At 39.3% G+C, this 18,961-nt stretch overlaps 1 protein-coding gene across 3 annotated transcripts in view; it reads left to right on the forward strand.

The window, feature by feature from the left end:
* The window catches only part of USP6NL (USP6 N-terminal like), a 131,439-nt gene extending 113,787 nt beyond the window's left edge, over window positions 1–17,652 (forward strand). For all 3 annotated transcript variants that reach the window (XM_037388808.1, XM_037388810.1, XM_037388809.1), the window contains 2 exons: window positions 675–827; window positions 13,373–17,652. In XM_037388808.1, coding sequence (XP_037244705.1) covers window positions 675–827; window positions 13,373–14,808 — 1,589 coding nt within the window. In that variant the 3' untranslated portion in view covers window positions 14,809–17,652. The remainder of the gene's footprint in view (window positions 1–674; window positions 828–13,372) is intronic.
* Window positions 17,653–18,961: the final 1,309 nt, after the last annotated feature.

The raw sequence follows: 18,961 nt of genomic DNA on the forward strand, positions 1-18,961 counted from the left end.
CTTTTGATGGCATACATATGCTTAAAGAAGCTACATAGGTATGCAGTTACAGCCTGGCAAGCCAAATAGGTTTGTATGGGAAACATGGCCTTACGGCTGTGTAAAAAGGGAAAGAAAAATAATCTGATAACTGTAAAATTACTTTCAAAATATGACCTGAATTTGATTGAAGTAGCAAAGAGCCTGAAGCAGTGGTTCTGAAGTGTGAACTGCCATCATAATTTCATTGGAAGTTAATTCAGTTGTGAATGAGAATACCATAAATAAGAAATTTTAAAAATGTTTTAGTGCTTTTCAAAGCTCCTAGTAAGAGGGATGATGTACATACCTACAGCAGTGGTTTGCAAGTTGAAGATGCAGGCTGAAAAATAAAAGACCTGAAGCTGTTCGACATAAGAAGGTTGAAGGAGAGTGACTTGTAGTTAGCTTTCTGAAGATGCACCTTCTTGGAAAACATTGTCCTAAGTAGAGAATGTTAAGTAGGAAGCATTTCCATGCTGATTTGCAAGTGAACTTTTAATAGATTTTATAGATTTGTGGTGTAGAATTGTTATCTGCTTAATTAATTGTTTTTCATTCCACTTTGGAAACAAAAGCATCTTAAATGTCTTAAGTATATTTTCCAATGTTCATAATCAATACATTTTAATGTATAATGTTTCCTTCCTACATAGAGCACCTGATGAAATTACAAATGGAAGGGCTTGTAGAATTTCTGCAGGAGTCTTTAGCCAAGGATTTCTTCTATGAAGATGACTTTGTAATAGACCAGCTCCAAAATTCTATATCAGAATTGAAACGAGCAAAACTGGATGTACCAGTAGCTGGTAAGAAACGTGTATATATGCAGATTTAGATAGTTAGAGCTATTCACACTTTGTCCATTTTTAAAGTGTTAATTCATGCTGTTAAAAATTGCGCAAATATTTATCTCTTCATCACTGCATAGGTTTTGGGGTTTTGTTCCCCAAAGATACTTTACAGTATAAAACCAACACCCTTCATTTCATGAGTTTGCTTTTTTTTTTGGTGTTCTGTTTAGTGGCTGTAAGCTAATGGCAACACACTTTAAAACATCCCATGTTCTGATAATTTTCTCAACTTGGATCTGTAAAATTTTTGAAGGTAGAAAGTTAAATACCAAGGTTTCAAATTATTTGCAACAACAGCGTTCTTTGAGAATCCAGACAGTTTTGTAGCTTGATTAGCTGTGGAACAAGCTTCAGGTCAATTTTTTTCTTACTTTAGCCAAATCCAGATTTTTTAATTGTTTGCAGGTGATAGGCTCTCTGGGTGCTTGACTGAATTATTTTATTTGTTTCTTCTAAGCTTTTGTGGTTTTGCTCTTCAGTTGCAGAGTGGAGATGGTTGTTTTGTGGGGCACTACTTATGAAATACGTATAGGACACCTTCCTCTACTAAGATTCCGTTATCTTTTCTATCCCTGCCTTCACAATCTTTAATTACAATTTTTCTTGTAATCATCCAGAGTTCTTTGTTCTTGCTAATTGTAAAATAGTATGTGAGGAAGAATATATGTTTTTTAAAAAATCTTAAAAATATGGCAGGAACGACCTTAAAATAACTTAATAAAGTTGCTATGGTTGGCTTTCAGAAGTTGAAAAGTGTCAGAGTAAAGGCTGCCTATGTAGCATTGTTGTGATAATTTTTTCCTGAAGCTCTTTTGTTAATGAACTTCATTTTTGTGTGTCTGTAGACCTTACTTACTGCATGCAGCTATTGAAACAGCTTTCACAACTACTCGTTGCAAATTGATAACACTTTCATGAGGTTCTTCAGCATATCTGTCCCTCTGGAGTACAAACTCTTCTTGTAAATCTGTTTCCCATCATCCTGGCTTCTTGTGAGTTTCCCATTTCTCTTGCTCCTTATTCCTGTGTTTAGTCCTCTTTCTGACTTCCTGTAACATCTCCAGCACAGTTTCTCCAACCCACAGCAGGTCAAAGTCTAGTTCCTGCTGTTGTCTTTTCATCTGCTGTCGTCTTAGTCCTTTTCACCTGCAGACTGTGTTCTGTGCGTCTGCAGTTCTCCATGTTACTGCATGCACTGCTGCTTCCCCGTTCTAATCACAGCCTTTCCATCCTACTTTCTCTCCATCCTTTTTGCACAAGCTAGGTTTTAGTCTTAACACTTACTCTTCAGAGCAAGGTGCTCTTTTCAGCACTACTCTTCAGCTTTGTGCTTTGTCAGACATCTTGTCGCAGCTGATGCTTGGTCATGGTGACTAGATGTGAGCAAATAAGTCAGCGAGTAACTTCATCTTTTAGCATCAATTCCAATCCATTGTGTTAAAGGAAGATAGATCATGGGAATGTTTTCTGTTAAGTTTTAGACATGAAGATCTCCATGGTTATGTTTGAACAGTGAGGGGATGATCCCAAAAAACTTAGTAGATGGATAGATTTTTTCATGGATGCGGTAAAGTAAATTTAATCAATAGATTCTAGTTTCCACTTGAAACTGTAGTAGCTGAAGAGTTGGGGAAGATATTTGCTACATGATGGAGTTAATGTGTCATCCAGGCTAGAAAATCACATGCGTGTAACTCATGTTGAGAGTTTCTACAGAAAATACAGAATTTACTGGAGATTTTGGAGATTTTCTTGGGGGGGGGGGGGGGGGGGCGGGCAGTGGGGAGAAGGCAGAAACTCCATTTTAAGGCCTCTCTTTTGGGAGAATGTAGAATGCCTTCGAGTGAAATTTTGTTTGAGAATACCAGATTTTCACAGAAAATTAAAGGATGCTTTAGGTGACATAAGAGCTATCCACCTTGCAATGCAGTAACAGAAAGTGGGAGGCATAAGGAGTCTTCTTTTGGAGACCAACAGCAAAGGGTAAGGAACGTATCTTCTTGCCGAGACAGTTTGGCAAGCAAATTGTTGGGTTTCATACTTTGTACACTTCAGAGTACCTTCAGATGTGACTAGCTGACAGGATGGTAATTGTTTTGAGCCATATTGGTTCTTTCTTTTGGATAGCTAAAGCAACATAAACCACAATAAAATGCCTTTTTTTTTCTTGTCTTTTTTTTTCTTTTCCAACACGAGTAAGGGAGATTTAATATTGAAACAGGAAAAGCAAAGCCAAAGTGAAGTGTGTATCTTGGTGCTGGATGAGGAACTGAGCTTTTTTCTTTCTTATTTCAAAGTATCCTGGGAAAGCCTCTATGTGTGGTATATTTTTGCCAGGGGTAAATAGGAACTTTACTTAACATTTCACAAAATAAATATAAAATACCTTCAACCTAATCCTTGGAAATCTAGCTGATTTATTTGCTGTTATTTCTAGTTGAGTGAGGCAGCCTCATTTGTTCTTCATATGAATTTCACAAGCCTTTGATATTTTTTTGTTTGTTTCTTTTCCCACTCTGATATTCATTTTGGTTTTACTAATCACTGTCTTCAGGCAATAATGTTTTTCTGCAGATTCTCAGCATTCTCTAGACATTCAGCTTTGCTCACGTGTTGTGGAGGGTTGACCCTGGCTGAATGCCAGGTGCCCACCAAGCTGTTCTATCACTCCCCTCCTCAAACAGTCAGGGGAGAGAAAATGTAATGAAAGGCTCCTGGCTTGAGATAAGGATGGGGAGATCACTCATCAGTTACTGTCATGAGCAAAACAGACTTGACTTGGAAAAATTAATTTAATACCAATCACATCAGAGTAGGGTAATAAGGAATAAAATCAAATCCTAAAATACCTTCTTCCCACCCCTCCCTTCTTCCCAGACTGAATTTCACTCACAACTTCTCTGACTCCTCCCTGACAAGCAGCAGAGTGGGACAGGGAATGGGGGTTGTGGTCAGTTCATCACACATTGCTCCTGCTGCTCCTTCCTCCTCACACTCTTCCTCTGCTCCAGCATGTGGTCCCTCCTGTGGAAGGCAGTCCTCCACAAACTCCTCCAACGTGGGTTTTTCCCATGGGCTGCAGCTCTTCATGAACTGCTCCAGCACGGGTCCCCCGCAGGGTCCCCAGCACGGGCTCTTCTCCCCACGGGGCAACAGGCCCTGCCCGGATCTGCCCCAGCACTGCTGCCTGTGGGTCACAGCTCTTTTGGGCACCCCCTGTCTGGGCTTGGGGTCCCCCATGGGCTGCAGGTGGGGATCTGCTCCCCGGTGGGCTCCCTGGGCTGGGGGCACAGCCTGCCTGGCTGGGGGCTTCACCGTGGGCTGCCGGGGAATCTGTGCTCCTGGTGCCTGGAGCCCCCCCTGCCCCTTCTGCGCTGACCCGGGGGGCTGCAGGGCTGCTGCTCTCACACAGTCTCACTCTTCTCTCTGGCTGCAATTGCTGTTGCACAGGTACTGTTTCCCCCTTCTTAAATAAGCTGTCCCAGAGGTGCTACCACTGTCACTGATGGCCTCCGTCTTGGCCAGTGGCAGATCCATCTTGGAGCCAGCTGGCCCTGGCTCTATCAGACACAGGGGAAGCTTCTAGTAGTTTCTCACAGAAACCAGCCCTGTAGCCCACCACTACCAAAAACCTTGTCACACAAACCTAATACACGTGTCTGTCTGATCTTTACTACCTTCAGCCTCTTGCTACCATTTTTCTTCTAATTTCATGTAAAACTTATGAAACCATTATATGTCGTGCAACAATACACAAAAAAGTGACTGTTTATGTAAGTATCCACTGTAGCGTGAGAAGAGAGTGTTTTAGTTTTCTCACTTGAAATCAAAGCACTACTTCCTATCTTGTACTTTTTTTTTAGTGAACAACAATTACACCTGTAAAAACTAAAGTAAAAACACACATTAGAAAAAAAGAAAAAAATCTTCATCTTACAGTCGCATCAGTATCTATCATCCAGGAATAGCAGTGAGCTAATTAAGCTCAGTGGAATTTTCCATCTGGCATCCTTTGTTAGGCTATATAGATTTTCCTGCCCTAGTAGGGTAAGCTGCAGTATGATATTAAAGGAGGTAATAACTTCTGTGTTACTTGAAAGTGTATGTCTGCTTATGCCTGATGTAGCTTTCTCTGGCTTGCTTCTTCCATGGCTTTTCCCATGAAATGAAGGATGCTGCTTGTTCCCTTCAGAGCACAGAGGGAGGAAGGGACTTTTTTAACACTTTCTCAGTGCTAAAGCCCTTACAGTGCTCAGCCAGAACATGGGCATTGAGCGGATCGTGCTAATTTTGGATGTCACTGAAATGCTTTTGCCAAGACTAGGGCTATTTTGCATAAAGCAGACCATGGGTTTTCATTCCTCTTTGTGGCAATTTCTAGTCTAACTGCTGGCCAGTATTGGATAGCCTGTGCTTAGCAACTATAACCTTCAGAGGATGGCTTGCAACTGAAGTGCTGTTCTCAAAACCCACGGTAGGCATCCCTTGTTCCAGGGATTCTACGGGAACAGTAAATGGTATGGATAAGCACTCTTCTTATTGGCAAGTCACTTGGTTATCAAAACCTCAGAGAGGCAGGCTGTATGGTAGAAACTGTCCTTTAAGGTATTTGTCCTCTGACATATATCCTCAAGCGAGTTTAGTAGGAAAGGTAGTTGGTATTTTCTGGGTTGCCTGAACGTTATGAAGAGTGTCCATACCACAGCTGGTTCCTGAACAGCACGCTCATCTAAATCTGTATGACTCCTGTATGTCACAGACTGGTTTAGGTTGGAAGGGGCCTTAAGGACCATCTAGTTCCAACCCCCCCTGCCATAGGCAGGGACATCTTCCACTAGACCAGATGCTCCCAGCCCTGTCCAACCTGGCCTCAAGCACTTCCAGGGATGGGGCATCCACAGCTGCTCTGGGCAGCCTGTGCCAGTGCCTCGCCACCCTCACAGTGAAGAATTTCTTCCTTTTATCTTAATCTCAATCTGCCCTCTTTCAGTTTAAAGCCATTCCCCCTAGTCCGGTCACCACAGGCCTTGCTAAGATGTCCCTCTCCAGCTTTGTTGGCCCCTTCAGGTACTGGAATGTGCTCTTAAGGTCTCCCCATAGCCTTCTCTTCTCCAGGCTGAGCAGCCCCAGCCTGTATTCACAGAGGTGCTCCAGCCCTCTGACCATCTTTGTGGCCCTCCTCTGGGCATCCTCCAACAGGTGCATGTCCCTCTTACATTCGTCTCAAGGAGACAGAGCTGATGCAGAGCAGCCAGTCTCATCCTTAATTCAAGGATGATGTCTAGAGCATAGTGAAAGGAATATTTCTCAGTATACGCCATTGATTTCCAAATTTTCTTGATGCAGATTCTTTCCTTGGCTGTTATTTAAAACAGCAGCAAAATTCTTTAAATGGTCACAAGATACGGATAGAATTTCCAGCTTTGCTGTAAGTTACTGCTGTAGGACTACATAAATAATGCTGTGTTTAATAATAAACAATATTTGTATATTAATACATACGGTTTTATAATGTCTGACTTTATTAAAGTGCTTACCAGTGAAAGTTTCATATTCTACTTAAAAATAAGTGACTGAAAATGATTAGTGTCTCATAAACAAGACAGGCCCACCTTCAAGGCTGAAGGCTCTCAGGTCTGTTCTTGAGATGGTTTATCACCTGCACTTTGATGTCCTGAAAAGGGAGGGCAGAGGCGTGCTGGGTTGGATTTTTATCACTGTAAGTCTAATTGAATTTACAGCAGCTGAGAAGGTATTAAATCAGAGATAGAGGTCTTGTGTCTTAATTCTAAAGCAGTATTGGCAAATTTGGAATCTGCCCTTGGTCTTGTGATCATCTAAACTATATTTGTGTGTGGAAACAGCAGTTTTAAACTCTGACTCAGTTCTTCTAGTTGTCCCAGCCTTTTCTGTATTCAGGGAAAACTAGCAAAGTTTGAATCTTGCATTTGTCATCAATTTTAAAGTGTTTATCTGCTATTTATCTTTCAAGGTATATTTTATTAAATCTATTATCAGTATCTTTTATTTAAATATCTGTCTAAATACTCCTCAGTGGCTGGAGAAGAATATATTAGGTTGATAATCTGTTAAATAATGTCTGTTCTCTGCTGTTAATGCACCTTTTGACAGCCAAAACAATAGAAATATGTAAGTCAGCTTGACTTTCCTGTTTCTTATGTTGTCTCTCTTTTGGTTGTGTTTTGTTTCAGAGGAATTTTGGATTTTTCGCTTGTGCTTGAAGAATACATGAGTAGCTATTTCATACAATGCACTTCATATTTTAATCAACTTATTTTTCTGCCTTGTTTCTTGTGTGATACAAGTATTTTACAATATTATGAAGGAAAATAATATATCAAACTATACTAATATAATTAGTATATTATTTTCAGCAGTTTTAGAGATTGGCTTTGCATCATTTAAAAACCTTTACTGTTTAAAACTTGCATGCTTTTTAAAAATATGATCCAGATAGTTACGTTGCTCATGTTCATATTCTTATTTCAATCTGACTTTTCAAGGAAGTTTATTTTCTGGAAAAAAATGTGGAATTAGGGATGTAAAACAGAGTGTTTAATTTTAGAAACTTTTTTTTTTTGCAAAGGTAGCTTACAGACATACAGCTGGCCATCTGTATCCTCTGGTTGATGACTAGATTTGTTAACATTTCTATTGTTTATCTAAGTGCAGATGTTTATAAAGTAAGTTTTCCTTACTGTCACTACTACAAAGTGACACAGCATCAGAAGGACAACCAGTGTATTTTGTTCTACCTTCAAGTTGTCAGACAGATTTCATTTCACTAACTCCTCAGCTGATGATGGCATAAAAGGAGGAGGAGCAGAGGCTGACTTTCAGACAGCAGCTTGAGCTTCTACTGCAGGCAATTACATTTCTTCAAAATTCTTTTGGACTTGTAAACTGAAGAAGTAAGGCGGGACATCAGTGACGGAGGGTAAATACAAAATATCAAGATGTCATTTTAAGAGTTGTTTTTATGACCATTACCGTCCTCGAAAATTGTATTAGAACAGTCAAAGTGCATGTATTCTGGCGCTGAAATTAAGGACTAGCCTGTTATTCACTGGAGAGAGCACTTAAAGCACTTTACTCCAATTATATGTCTGCTATTCAGTGCATGAGGCTGTTAGTGCCTCCTGAAGCAATTTTCTGTAAAGGTCTTGTAGTTGAGATCGACTTCCACTGGGTGGTGACCAAGACTTGTTAGAGCAGGAAGAGGCTTAAAAGGAAGCAGCAGTAGACTAAAACTTTCTTTAATATGACTTGAATGTCTTATCTTTTTGGGAACAGTCAGATCTGCTCATATTTGCTTTGCTCCTTTTCATGTCAAGTAATATGTTTACCAGCAGCAAACAAGCACCTGATTGTTCTTGTTTTGCTCAAATTGTCTCCCTCTGCTTCCATTTCTCTCCCTCCTCGCCCATTTTTTCCCTATTTTCTTTGTTGTTTGCTTGTTTTATGCTATACTGCATACAAGCCAACTAAATCACTAGTTTCTTCTAAAGGAAAAAGGGAAAATCCTATAGTCCCAGCTCTGTAAATTCTGATATAAACTATTATGCTTGTCTTTGGGAAAAAACAGTAACTAAACTCTGTGTAGGAACTTGTTCCTGTGAACAAAGAGGGGGAGAGAAGGATGAGGGTTAGTTCTGCATCTCATGCGAATACTGGCAACCTGGGAAAAATCTAATTGCCTAGCTTGCTTCAGAAGACGCATTCGATGATTGTAGAGGTTGCTGCCCAAACGATCACAGCTGAACTTGGGCAGCTTTGTCTTAATTTCTAGTTTTAAAATGCTTTTAAACTTTGTGTGTAAACATCATAGATTGTATAGAAAAAGCACTTGTCCCAGAAATAAATCTTGCAGAATTCAAAAGTTTCTCCGTTCCTCAGCCAGGCAGGTATGTCTAGAAAGTGAATTAACTCAGACTTTGGATCAACAGCACAAACTGATATTCAGTTGAATGTCCTTGAAAAAATGCAAATACAATTTCTTCATGTCACCTCTGAGGACTTTGAACAGTGAGTTTAGCTGAACGTAGTAAGAGATGATGGCTGAGACCTGCACGTGAGGCTTTAGGCAGATTTGGAGTGGAAAATTGGTAGGTAAAAGATACGTGGCCTGTAAGAAAAATTGGTGCTTTTGTGTGCTTCTCTGGCAGGCTGTTTGTGTACCTCTTAACGGCAGAGATGCTTGCTGTGGTTTTATTTCTTTTGTTTGCTTTCGTATTGTGGGGTTTTTTCCTCAGCTTTTTGTTTTTATTACCTTCTTTCTTTCTTGCCAGCATGCAGCATCATGGTTTTCTTGCTATTATTATGGATCGTGGACTGCTTAAAGCATTCATAGACATAGTTTGCATGCTAGTTTGTGCATTTGAGGAGTGTCTTGTTGTATTAACGTGCACGGTGATAGATAAAGTTATCCTCTACTTGTTTCATTTTCTGGATTTTTTTTGAACTTCAGAGTTTTTATTGTTTTTAAAGTCCTTGGTAGTTCCTCCACTGGAAGTGATGGCTCTGTGTGTGCCTATGTATGATCTGTATACTTTAATTAAAATCAAATATGGTTTCCAGTTTAAAAGAGATCTGTTTTCCTTTAGGTGACCAGTTTGCAGGATGTCTTTGTGCTGCAGCATCATAGACAGTGTAACACAAGTCCTTTCCTCCAGCGCTTTTTGTGGCAGGAGGTGATGAGACCTCAAGCATTTCTGAACCAGAACAAGGCCTGTGCTGCTTAGCTTCGATTACTGCATTGAGCACCTCTAGCAGTGTGGCCTTTCTTGAAGTTTCACATGCAGATGTGGTTAATTAAGCAAGCTGTGTCAGTTGTTTCTGTCTGAGGTGGAGTTAGGCAAAGTTCTGTGGCAGCCCTGTGGCTAAGATTTAAAGTGATATTTCTTCTTTTCCCCACTGACTCTCTTTCGATACGTACTCATTGTTCCATATTTTTGTTTTCCCTGAAAGCATTATGCTTCAGTATTACCAGCCTATAAACATGATATCATGCTGTTAGAATGCAGAGCTTTTCTTCTAAATGATCTATTGTCTGGGAGTGCTTTGCTTGTTACTCAGTACATGAATTAATATCAAGCTTTAAGTGTTTCACAACAGACATGGTAAAACTTCCCTGATACTCATTTTACTTCTGTAATTCATGTTATAGCATACGTCACCTAGACAGTGCAGCCCACATACGCCTAGTTGTAGTGTATTTTTTTACCCTGACATGTGAAGGAAAGATGACAGAAAGTAATCTTCAAAGCATCCCAGATAGAATTCAATAAAAATGCCTGCAGTATTCTCACTTGGGTTTTATTAGAGCTTAATGGTAATTAAGAAACCTTAAGTGTGTGAAATTAAAAAAAAAAAAACACAAACTCACACAAAACTCACCTTTATTGTACAACCAAGTATATTTCAAAGGATCTCATATTGCTCTGTATGCTCTTAGAGTAATAGCTGGAAGAAAGGAAATCAGTTCATACTTTTAATGTCTTTGTACAAATGAAGGAAGCATTGCAGCTACTAGAGGGCCTTGTCTTCAGTTTTTATTATGTATGTGTATATATATTTTGCATAATTTAAGCACGGAAGAAAAGAAATAATTTTTCTAAAGCATTTATTGCATACAAGGACAGAAATTAAAGAATTTAGAGCTGTTGAGGAGCCATTTTCTTATGCTGTCCCATTAATGACTGTGATCACCTGGAGGTTATAAGTGGATTAGCAGCTTATAAAGCCTAGTTCTGTATGATTTAGATGATTAGTTTTTAGTATGTACTTTGAATGTTGTTTCTTAATTCAGACTTCTTGCTATTTTGACACTCAAAATTAGTAAGATTGAAAGCATTGTAATATATAGTTCCAGTATCAGGAATATTTATTAAGGGCAAAATTCACTTTTATTTAGAAGGTGAAATCCTCAGCTTTGCCTGACACTATGGTTGAGGATGCAAATGCAATTAATTGGTACAAATGCCTTTTGCCAGACTGAAGCAAGTTCAAAAAGTGAATTGCTGTCCACAAAGAACAATTTTGAAGAGGCTGGTGCGCCAGACGGTATATTGCAGAGCTGTTAAATCATCAGTTTACAGCATCCATGCAACTCATTCCTCTGTCCCCTCATCTGCTCTTCTGATGGTGTGCTGCTGGGGAATGCAAATCTCCACAGCCACACTCCAGGTTTTAGCCTGATTTCTGGATAATGGGGCCCCATAGTGAAGGAGAACAAACCACAAAACTTGTAATTCCAAGAGCTATGCGTTGGAGCCTCACACTGAGGCCCTACCCCACCATGTAACCTGCTGCACTGTTTTGCAACCATTTGCGTAGGTGTTCTCCATCAGAGAGTATAGTGTGCCAGGTGTGTAATCCTGTAAGCTGTTACAACATGTGGAATCTCCCCTTTGGGGACAAGTAATTGAGGAGAGGGCTCAGCATGAGTATCTTCCTTTGCCAGGTTGTAGCAAGGCAGACAGTGAGTACCTTCAGTGTAAGGGCATAGGTTTGTGTATCTGAAGAATTGTATGATCATAATTGAGCAGAGAATAACTAGGGGAAAATAAAAATGGAAGGGGTTTTTGCAGAAAGTGTGGGTAGGCTGTTTGTTATATGTAAACTGAGGTTTCTGAAATTACGTGTTTTTAAAGGAAAGGTTAGGTTTCCTTTTGGCCTTTGGCCTTACATGAAAACTTTGAAAATCAAGAAAAGGCTTTCTGTTAAGGTTTGTTTGTTTTTATTTAGTTACCTTGTCATGACACATGGCATCACTGTATTCTTCTCTGCTGTCCTCTTGCTATGTCCTAGCTGGCACAAGCTGTAAGTTTTCATTTAGTTTATATAGCAGCTGATCCGTGATGGTGGTTTATTATGCTGTTATAATAATACTGACCTTGGCTGCTGGCTTTCCTCTGTGTATCTCTATCATGCACCAGTCATCAAAGATTGAACTCATACTATTGACTGTAAAAATGAACATAGCTCACTTCTAACCACAGCGCTCGTGTCAGGGATAGAGACATTTGTATGTATTCGCTCCTGTGAACCCATATAGAGATGAATTTTAATTACAAGTAGCTAGAAAGAGCGAGGTGCTAAGTTTATGATCTTTGATGATTGAGAAGGATTCTACAGTTCTTGTTTTATGAAGAAGCAGGGCTTAAAGTAACTGACAGTGATGTTTTTATTTTTTTTTTTATGACCAATTTTGCATAACACTTAAGCAAGGGTAGCCATTTCTTTTTTATTCTCCTTACAACAGATCTTTTGCTAAATAGATAGATACAGAGTGAGTAGGATTTCTTTGGTCATGCTGACTTTAAAGTTTGTTTTAATTTGGGGGAAATACTGAACATCAAATAAATTTAGATTAATGCATTTAATGACAAGCATGTGACCTTTTCTGCTTATAATGGGAAAGTAATGTATTACACAAATAAGTTATATGCAAGTGGATATAATAAAAGACTTTGGCTGAGAATGTGAAGGGTGTTGACTTAAGCAGGAAAACGGCAGTGGAAAATTTGATGTAAATTATTTTATGAGCACCATGAAGCAATGAAATACTACTTTGTTCTTTCTGTAGTGTCAGTGTGGATTGTTCAGGGTGCCTACATAACTGGTGTTTTCCCCTGGCTGTTGCGATGTGTTGAGCTCCAGTCTGGGAGTACTTTCCATTCATATCCCAGTTCTGTAAATTATGTCCTTGTGTTCAGGGAAGCTCATCCCTTGAACACTCCATTGGAATCATGACATAGCCAGTATTAGTATTAGCTACTTAGTTGTTCTATAACTGATAAAAAAAACTGAACTGAAAAAAATAAGATTCTGCATAGAGTCCTTTAGTCATACTGTAGCTTTTTGATACTGAAGATGAAATTTCTAGGCAGGGATTGAAGAGGAACAAGGACTTAACTGCACAGATGTTAATGAGGAGTTCCACCCAAATAAAGAAGTGGAAGTTCAAAGATGTCCGCTAGGAAGTTTGTGCATGTGAGTGAGGAGCTGATAGTATAGCTTACCAGAGGTGAACATTAAAAGATCAGTGAATGGAAGAATGGATGGAAGACAATAGAACGGAAGAGGGATATTGGGAAGGATTTTTAAAGTGGACAAAGTAGCTTACTTAATGTGATGGGGACGATGTGAGGAGGGTTAAATACAGAGTGGTTACTGTAACCAAAATGTCATCCAGGGAAATGATTCTTTTTGCACCAGTGTCATGAATGAGCAAATGTTTGGCAAGATTGTATCAATTGTAGAAAGGAAGAGGAGAGTAACTGGTTGAGGTGAGAGCCTAAACAAAATCATTGTTCTGTGTCAGTATACACAAAAACCTTTGAGGTGTTTAGCAGAATGGTGACCCAGAGAAGAGGCCCAGGTAGTAGAGTTAATAGGTGCTTTTGCTTGCATGACCAACAGATCTAACAAGACTTCTGTACAAAGGTGAATTTGTGTTATTACTATTCTTGTTTTAGGTAAAGAAGATGAATTTCCAAAGAAGCCACTGGGGCAGATTCCATCAGGGCCTCAGCCTGCTACACTTAACTCCACTCCAATGCTTAATGGACAGAACAGCACGGGTACAGAAACAACAAGAAGGACAGAGAGGAGACCAATCCCAGGGGAAGAACCAGAAAGTTCACCAAATAACCGAAAAAGAATTAATTCACTGGAAAAGAAACCTTCCTTAAAACAGCAGAAGGCTCGACCAGTAGAGACACAAAGTAGTATGCCGAAGAACGAGGTAGATACTAGAAGAAAGCCTCAGCCAACAGAGCAAGACAGCTCAAGACAATATAATAATGCAGCTGCTAATCAAAATTCTAACGCTACTTCAAATACAAGAAGGGAATTTATACCTAAGTGGAATAAACCGTCTGACATCAGAATAATTGAAAAGACCATGAAACTTACTGCAGAGGTGAAAGGAAGGCAAATAAACCATTCAGTTTCAGGCCCACCACCAAGTCCTGGAGAAACGCAGCCTTTGAGTGTAAAGCAAAAGATGAGGGTTTTGGATGCTGATGAAGGTAAGCGAGGGTCTAATGCATCGCAGTATGACAATGTTCCGGAAGTTGAGAATGAGAATCTTGTTGAAGATATGCTTGAGAGAGCTCGTCCACAGAGCCCTAGGCATGTAACATATTCCAATAGTCCAAGAAAGCAAACTGAAAAAATACCAACTCCATTAAAAATACCCAGTAGTTACACATGTACTTCACAACCCAGATCTCCAAAATACCCATCACAAGCTGATGGACCACCTCATGGACTGAATGTAAAACACCCGCTGCCATGTTATAGTAATCCACCTACGTACCGTGGAAATTCTCCAAAGCATGTTTCCAGTATAGGCAATACAAGTTCTGTACCTCTGCATTACCATGGGAATCGAACCAGCCCTTCTGGTAGGCTGTATGGTTCTTTTATTTCAGTAGATTATTCTCCAGATAAACTACAAATGAATTCCTATCCTGCCAGTCGCCAAAATCCTCTTTCACCAACCCCTGGTCAGGTAGAAGTAGCCCCTGTCGATGCTTACACCAGCAACTCAAGGCCTCCTGCAGGTGTCAAATTCATAATCCCTCCAGTGGATTATTTACCAGAAGATAAAAAGTGGCCAGATGCTGCATATATTTACAGACATGAACCCTACAGGCAGCCCTGGAGCCAAGACGTTAACAAAGGCCACTTGGATAATTTCCAGAAATACCAGCATTTTCAGTCAACGCCTTTTCAAGACCATAGTCTTCCTGCTGTTTCTGTGGACAGTCCAATAAGATACAGAACTTCCCCAAACTTTGAAGAGCATGATTCACCGCAATACCAATATTCAAGCCCATCAGCTCAAGCCCAGCACTATCGAAATAGAAGCGATGGATTGTCTATGCATGAATCCGTGCTTCTCTGAGAATCTTGTCTGTACTTAGTAAAATGGCAAGAATCAAAACCAGATAAACATTGCTGTGTTAGTAGTAGTCCACCTCAGTTCTTCTATGAAATGCAGACAGTTCACACGAGTCTCAAAAAGAACAACACTACTACGAAGGATGTTTCAGGCTTTCATTGAAGGGTAGTTGAGTTCTTAGGCTTGCATTGAAGCTGTTGAAAGTGATCTGATGCACATAAAAAAGCAATAAGATCATACGCGCCATGTGGTTAATACTGTCATTGTTCCTTACATTTAAATAATTTGGGTTACAATCTGTCTGCCTAAAACCTGTAACACATTTACAAGTTTTATTTTGACTGACATTGTTAATGCACTGTAGATGCATGTGCGCAGCGCCAGGTGTGCACTTATACTACACAAACGCGTATGGAAAAGAGTTAGAGAGTTCAAATGTAAATGCATTTAACTTTGTGCAAAGCTTGTGAAGTACTTTTATTTCATGTTAATTTTTCTTTGTAATTTATTTGAGAAACCATTCATTTTGAATGGGATTTTCTGTCATTTTTATACAGCTGCCTCAGCATCCCAGTATCTGTTCTGGGCAGGAGAGATGCTTTGGGATTATTAATTTAATCTTACGTGACAGTTCATTTCCTCTCCTTTGACTACTGTTTGTCATTTTCCTCAGCAAGAAGGAGCAGGCAGGCAGAAGCAGAAAGCCAAAAATGTCTCTCCAGTCTGGCTAACAAATGGTGCTTCAAATTCAGGGCAGTGTTTAGTTTTTTAGGTGCATTGAAAGTGAGTAATTTTTACCTTCTCACCCAAATCTACCTTCAGAATGTTGTCCTATATGCAAAATATTGGAGCACAGCAAGAGTAATGCCAGATACAGAAATGGTGCTGCACTCTTTGCTTTTTGCTGTGCTGTCAAATGAAACTGGTTGCAGGGGCAAATCTCACAGGTATCAGAGAATGACCAGCTCCTCCACACTCCTGTGAAGTACACGCAGGAGTCCGAGATTTGGTCAGAGCTCAGTTCCCTGAGGTGTGTGAGTAATGCAGTGTCCCTTCTCTTAAGCTTTGTCATGTCAATTTTATTTTTTTTTTCCCCCCCTTTTTTACCCCAAAAAAGAGCTGGTAGGTTCGTGTCTGTGATTGGGCATGCGCTGCTGTGCTACCAGGCTGCTGAGAGACAGTGTGGTGCTTTACACTACAATGATCCCGACTGTTAATAGGAAGGTTAAACTCCCAGTAATGCGAGTATTTTTAATTAGTGTTTGCAGCCTTTTCTACTTTATGTTTTCCTTTCCTTGACTGTGAATTGGGGGTGGAAGGAAAATGCAGGTTAAGTGGCAGAGGCAGGATGTGGTCCTGCGAGCTGCTGGGTGCCGTGCGGGAAGTGCTGAAGGCGCTGACCTCAGTGAAACCAGTGGGGCTGAGGCAGGTGAGCATCTTGCCAGAAGAGGTCCTTGGAGTGCTTAACAGAGACATTTTTCTAACACTTGTACCAAACATTGGTATCAACACCAGTTTTGGTTAGTTTGGAAGGTGTCTTGGGGTTGTTTTTTGGGTTTGTTTTTTTTTTTTTTTTTTGTAAGATTTGTTAACTGAGAACAATAGAAATTGATTTTTATTTTATTTTTTTTCTTTTGAAGAATGAGCTTTAGTGCCTATTATTGCTGCAGGTTGGCTTTTTAAGTTTTCAGGTACAGAAATAAAACAATTTTTACAAATGGAAATAACATTTACTTAGTATATTTCAAAAAACTTTTTTGTGTATATAATGTCTGGTGTAATTTTTAATGAACTCGGCAATTTTATATTTTAAAAATTGCCAACTGCAGCGAATAGTAGCAAAACACTACACTGAAACCCTAAACTGAACTTGTGAAGGCAAATATGAGTTGGGCTTACCTTAGTTCTGATTGCTTACAGCAGCTTAGAAATATATGTATATAATATTGTGGCTAAGTGTAATAATCTCAGTGTTTAATGGTGGTTCTGTAATTCGTAACAAAGCTGTACAATTCATTTGTGCAAGCAATACAAGGCTCCAAAATATGTATCAGCATTAGTAAATACTGTAGATTTTTATATATAAAATATATACACACTATTTTCTTATGTCATCTGCAACAGTTTTATAACTGTGTATCCTATTTTGATGTGACTGTATTTTTAACATGTTAAAATAATAATAATTAAGCTTATATTGTTTGTCTTTATTCTTAATTGAGTAGCTCAAAACTGGACTTTTGTTCTTAACACAAATAATTACTTTTCATATATGAATACTGTGTCTATACATCTATTTGACATATGTCCTATTTAATTTGTACATGTTAATTTTTAGACTAAGCAATACAGCTACAATCTAGATAGTGCTTTTGGATTACTAAAGAAGCAGCAAGATTATTGATTATAGTTTACTACACTGCAAAACCTTAACCTATATTTTGCGAAAGCTAGGAGTATAAACTGTGGTTATAATTTCCTGGTTTTGTTCTAATAATCTCACCAAACGCCAATTCAAAAGAGGATAATTATTGGCATGGGAGACTTGCAGAGTTGCATTGATCAAAGTGTAAAATAATAGTCTAGCTGCTGTGTCTTACATGTTTAGAGGATGGTATAGAGCTTTTTTTTTTTAAAAAAAAAAGTGCCATGTCATCTGTTTGTAGTGCAAAATACACTTTATCTTCATTTAGCTGGACAAACCAGACTGAAAGTACTGCCAGATTCAAATCTGTCATTCATACCAGTAACAAAAAACCCCTCGATGCAAAGTGAGACACAGCTGTGCCAGTTTCTTGCTGGTAGAGGGAATCATCTTGGTGTAATGGATTAAATATCTTCATAAGAGCTTTTCTGTCACTGTTTTCTTTGGTCTGAAAACATTCAAGCAGTAAGTATCAACATAAAATACTTGAGACATTTTTCTTCCTATGGTTTCATATTCTTCCAAAATTTGCTTGCTTTGAGCTATATGAACTGTAGGTTTCTCGTCCAAGTTAGTTGTCATGGCTCTCCTTGTGGTTAGTGAGAAAGATTCAAGGTCGGGATTTGGAGAGTGATTAATGCAACACTCTCTCCACTAATGCAGACGACTAAGGGAAGACATCTAACTTCTGTATGGCAGAAATCAAGTGAAATCAAGCTAATGAGAATTTGAGAGAAAAAGAAAATCACTTAGGTATGTGCTGTGTTCTTCTGTGGTTGCTTTTCTCGCACTCTGGTGCCATGCTAGATTAAATCTAAAGATTTCACTGTTGGATTGAAGCACTTCAGTCTTCTGCAGTACAAATTGTGGTTGTGGGAAAAAGAGGGGAAGGATTGCAGTATCACTGGCACTCTAACCTTTTTGATGAGTGGTATGTGATTGCATGATCAAGTTGCTTATCTCTATAATCAAGCCATGTTATGCACTTCAAGCAAAGATAGAAGCCATCCCTGCTCCTTCCTCATCTGACCCAGGGGGAGATTCTTTCCTGACATCACATTTGGTGATGAGTTTGAATCTAAGCATCCACTCACAGGGACACCTAAGGAAGAGAATCCGAACTCAGAAAAATAATCTTGCCCTTTTCTTCTTCCCAGATCCAGCCTGTAACCCTTCAGGGGAGGTGACACTTAGGAAAGAGAAAACCCATTTAGCCAGAAGTCTGTTAAGGAGAGCATTCCCTCTTAATCCCTGCTGATGACTACCTAAAGCCTTAAAGCATGATGTTGTTTGCGGTTGTTTGAGAATGATCAGACCAGCGTGGGCAATCCTGTTTTTCACACATGTAAATATCGGTTACCTCCATAATAGCTGACGGCAGGATTAATCCCTTATGGTAAAGAGTGACTGCTATATCCTCACTACCAATAAAAGTTTCAAGACTAATAGTAAGGGATTTTTAGAAATCTTGGAGGTTGCAGAAGAGAAATACAGTGTTGTCACTCAAGGATACACCTTTGTAATAAACAACTCTAGAATTCCAAAATTAGATGCAAAGAGTAAGCAACACTGAAATGTCGAAAGACAGAACAGCCTTCCAGTGTGGGGAAGCAAATCCAAAGCTTCCCTGAGGTACATACACATTTTCCAGGGAGATTTCTCTCAAGAATCCTATCCTGAATTTTGCATCATCCTCTATATGACTTTGAAATGGACTTGCAAATTACAGAC

The sequence above is a fragment of the Falco rusticolus genome, chromosome 5 (genome assembly GCF_015220075.1).
Source record: "Falco rusticolus isolate bFalRus1 chromosome 5, bFalRus1.pri, whole genome shotgun sequence".
Lineage (NCBI taxonomy): Eukaryota > Metazoa > Chordata > Aves > Falconiformes > Falconidae > Falco > Falco rusticolus.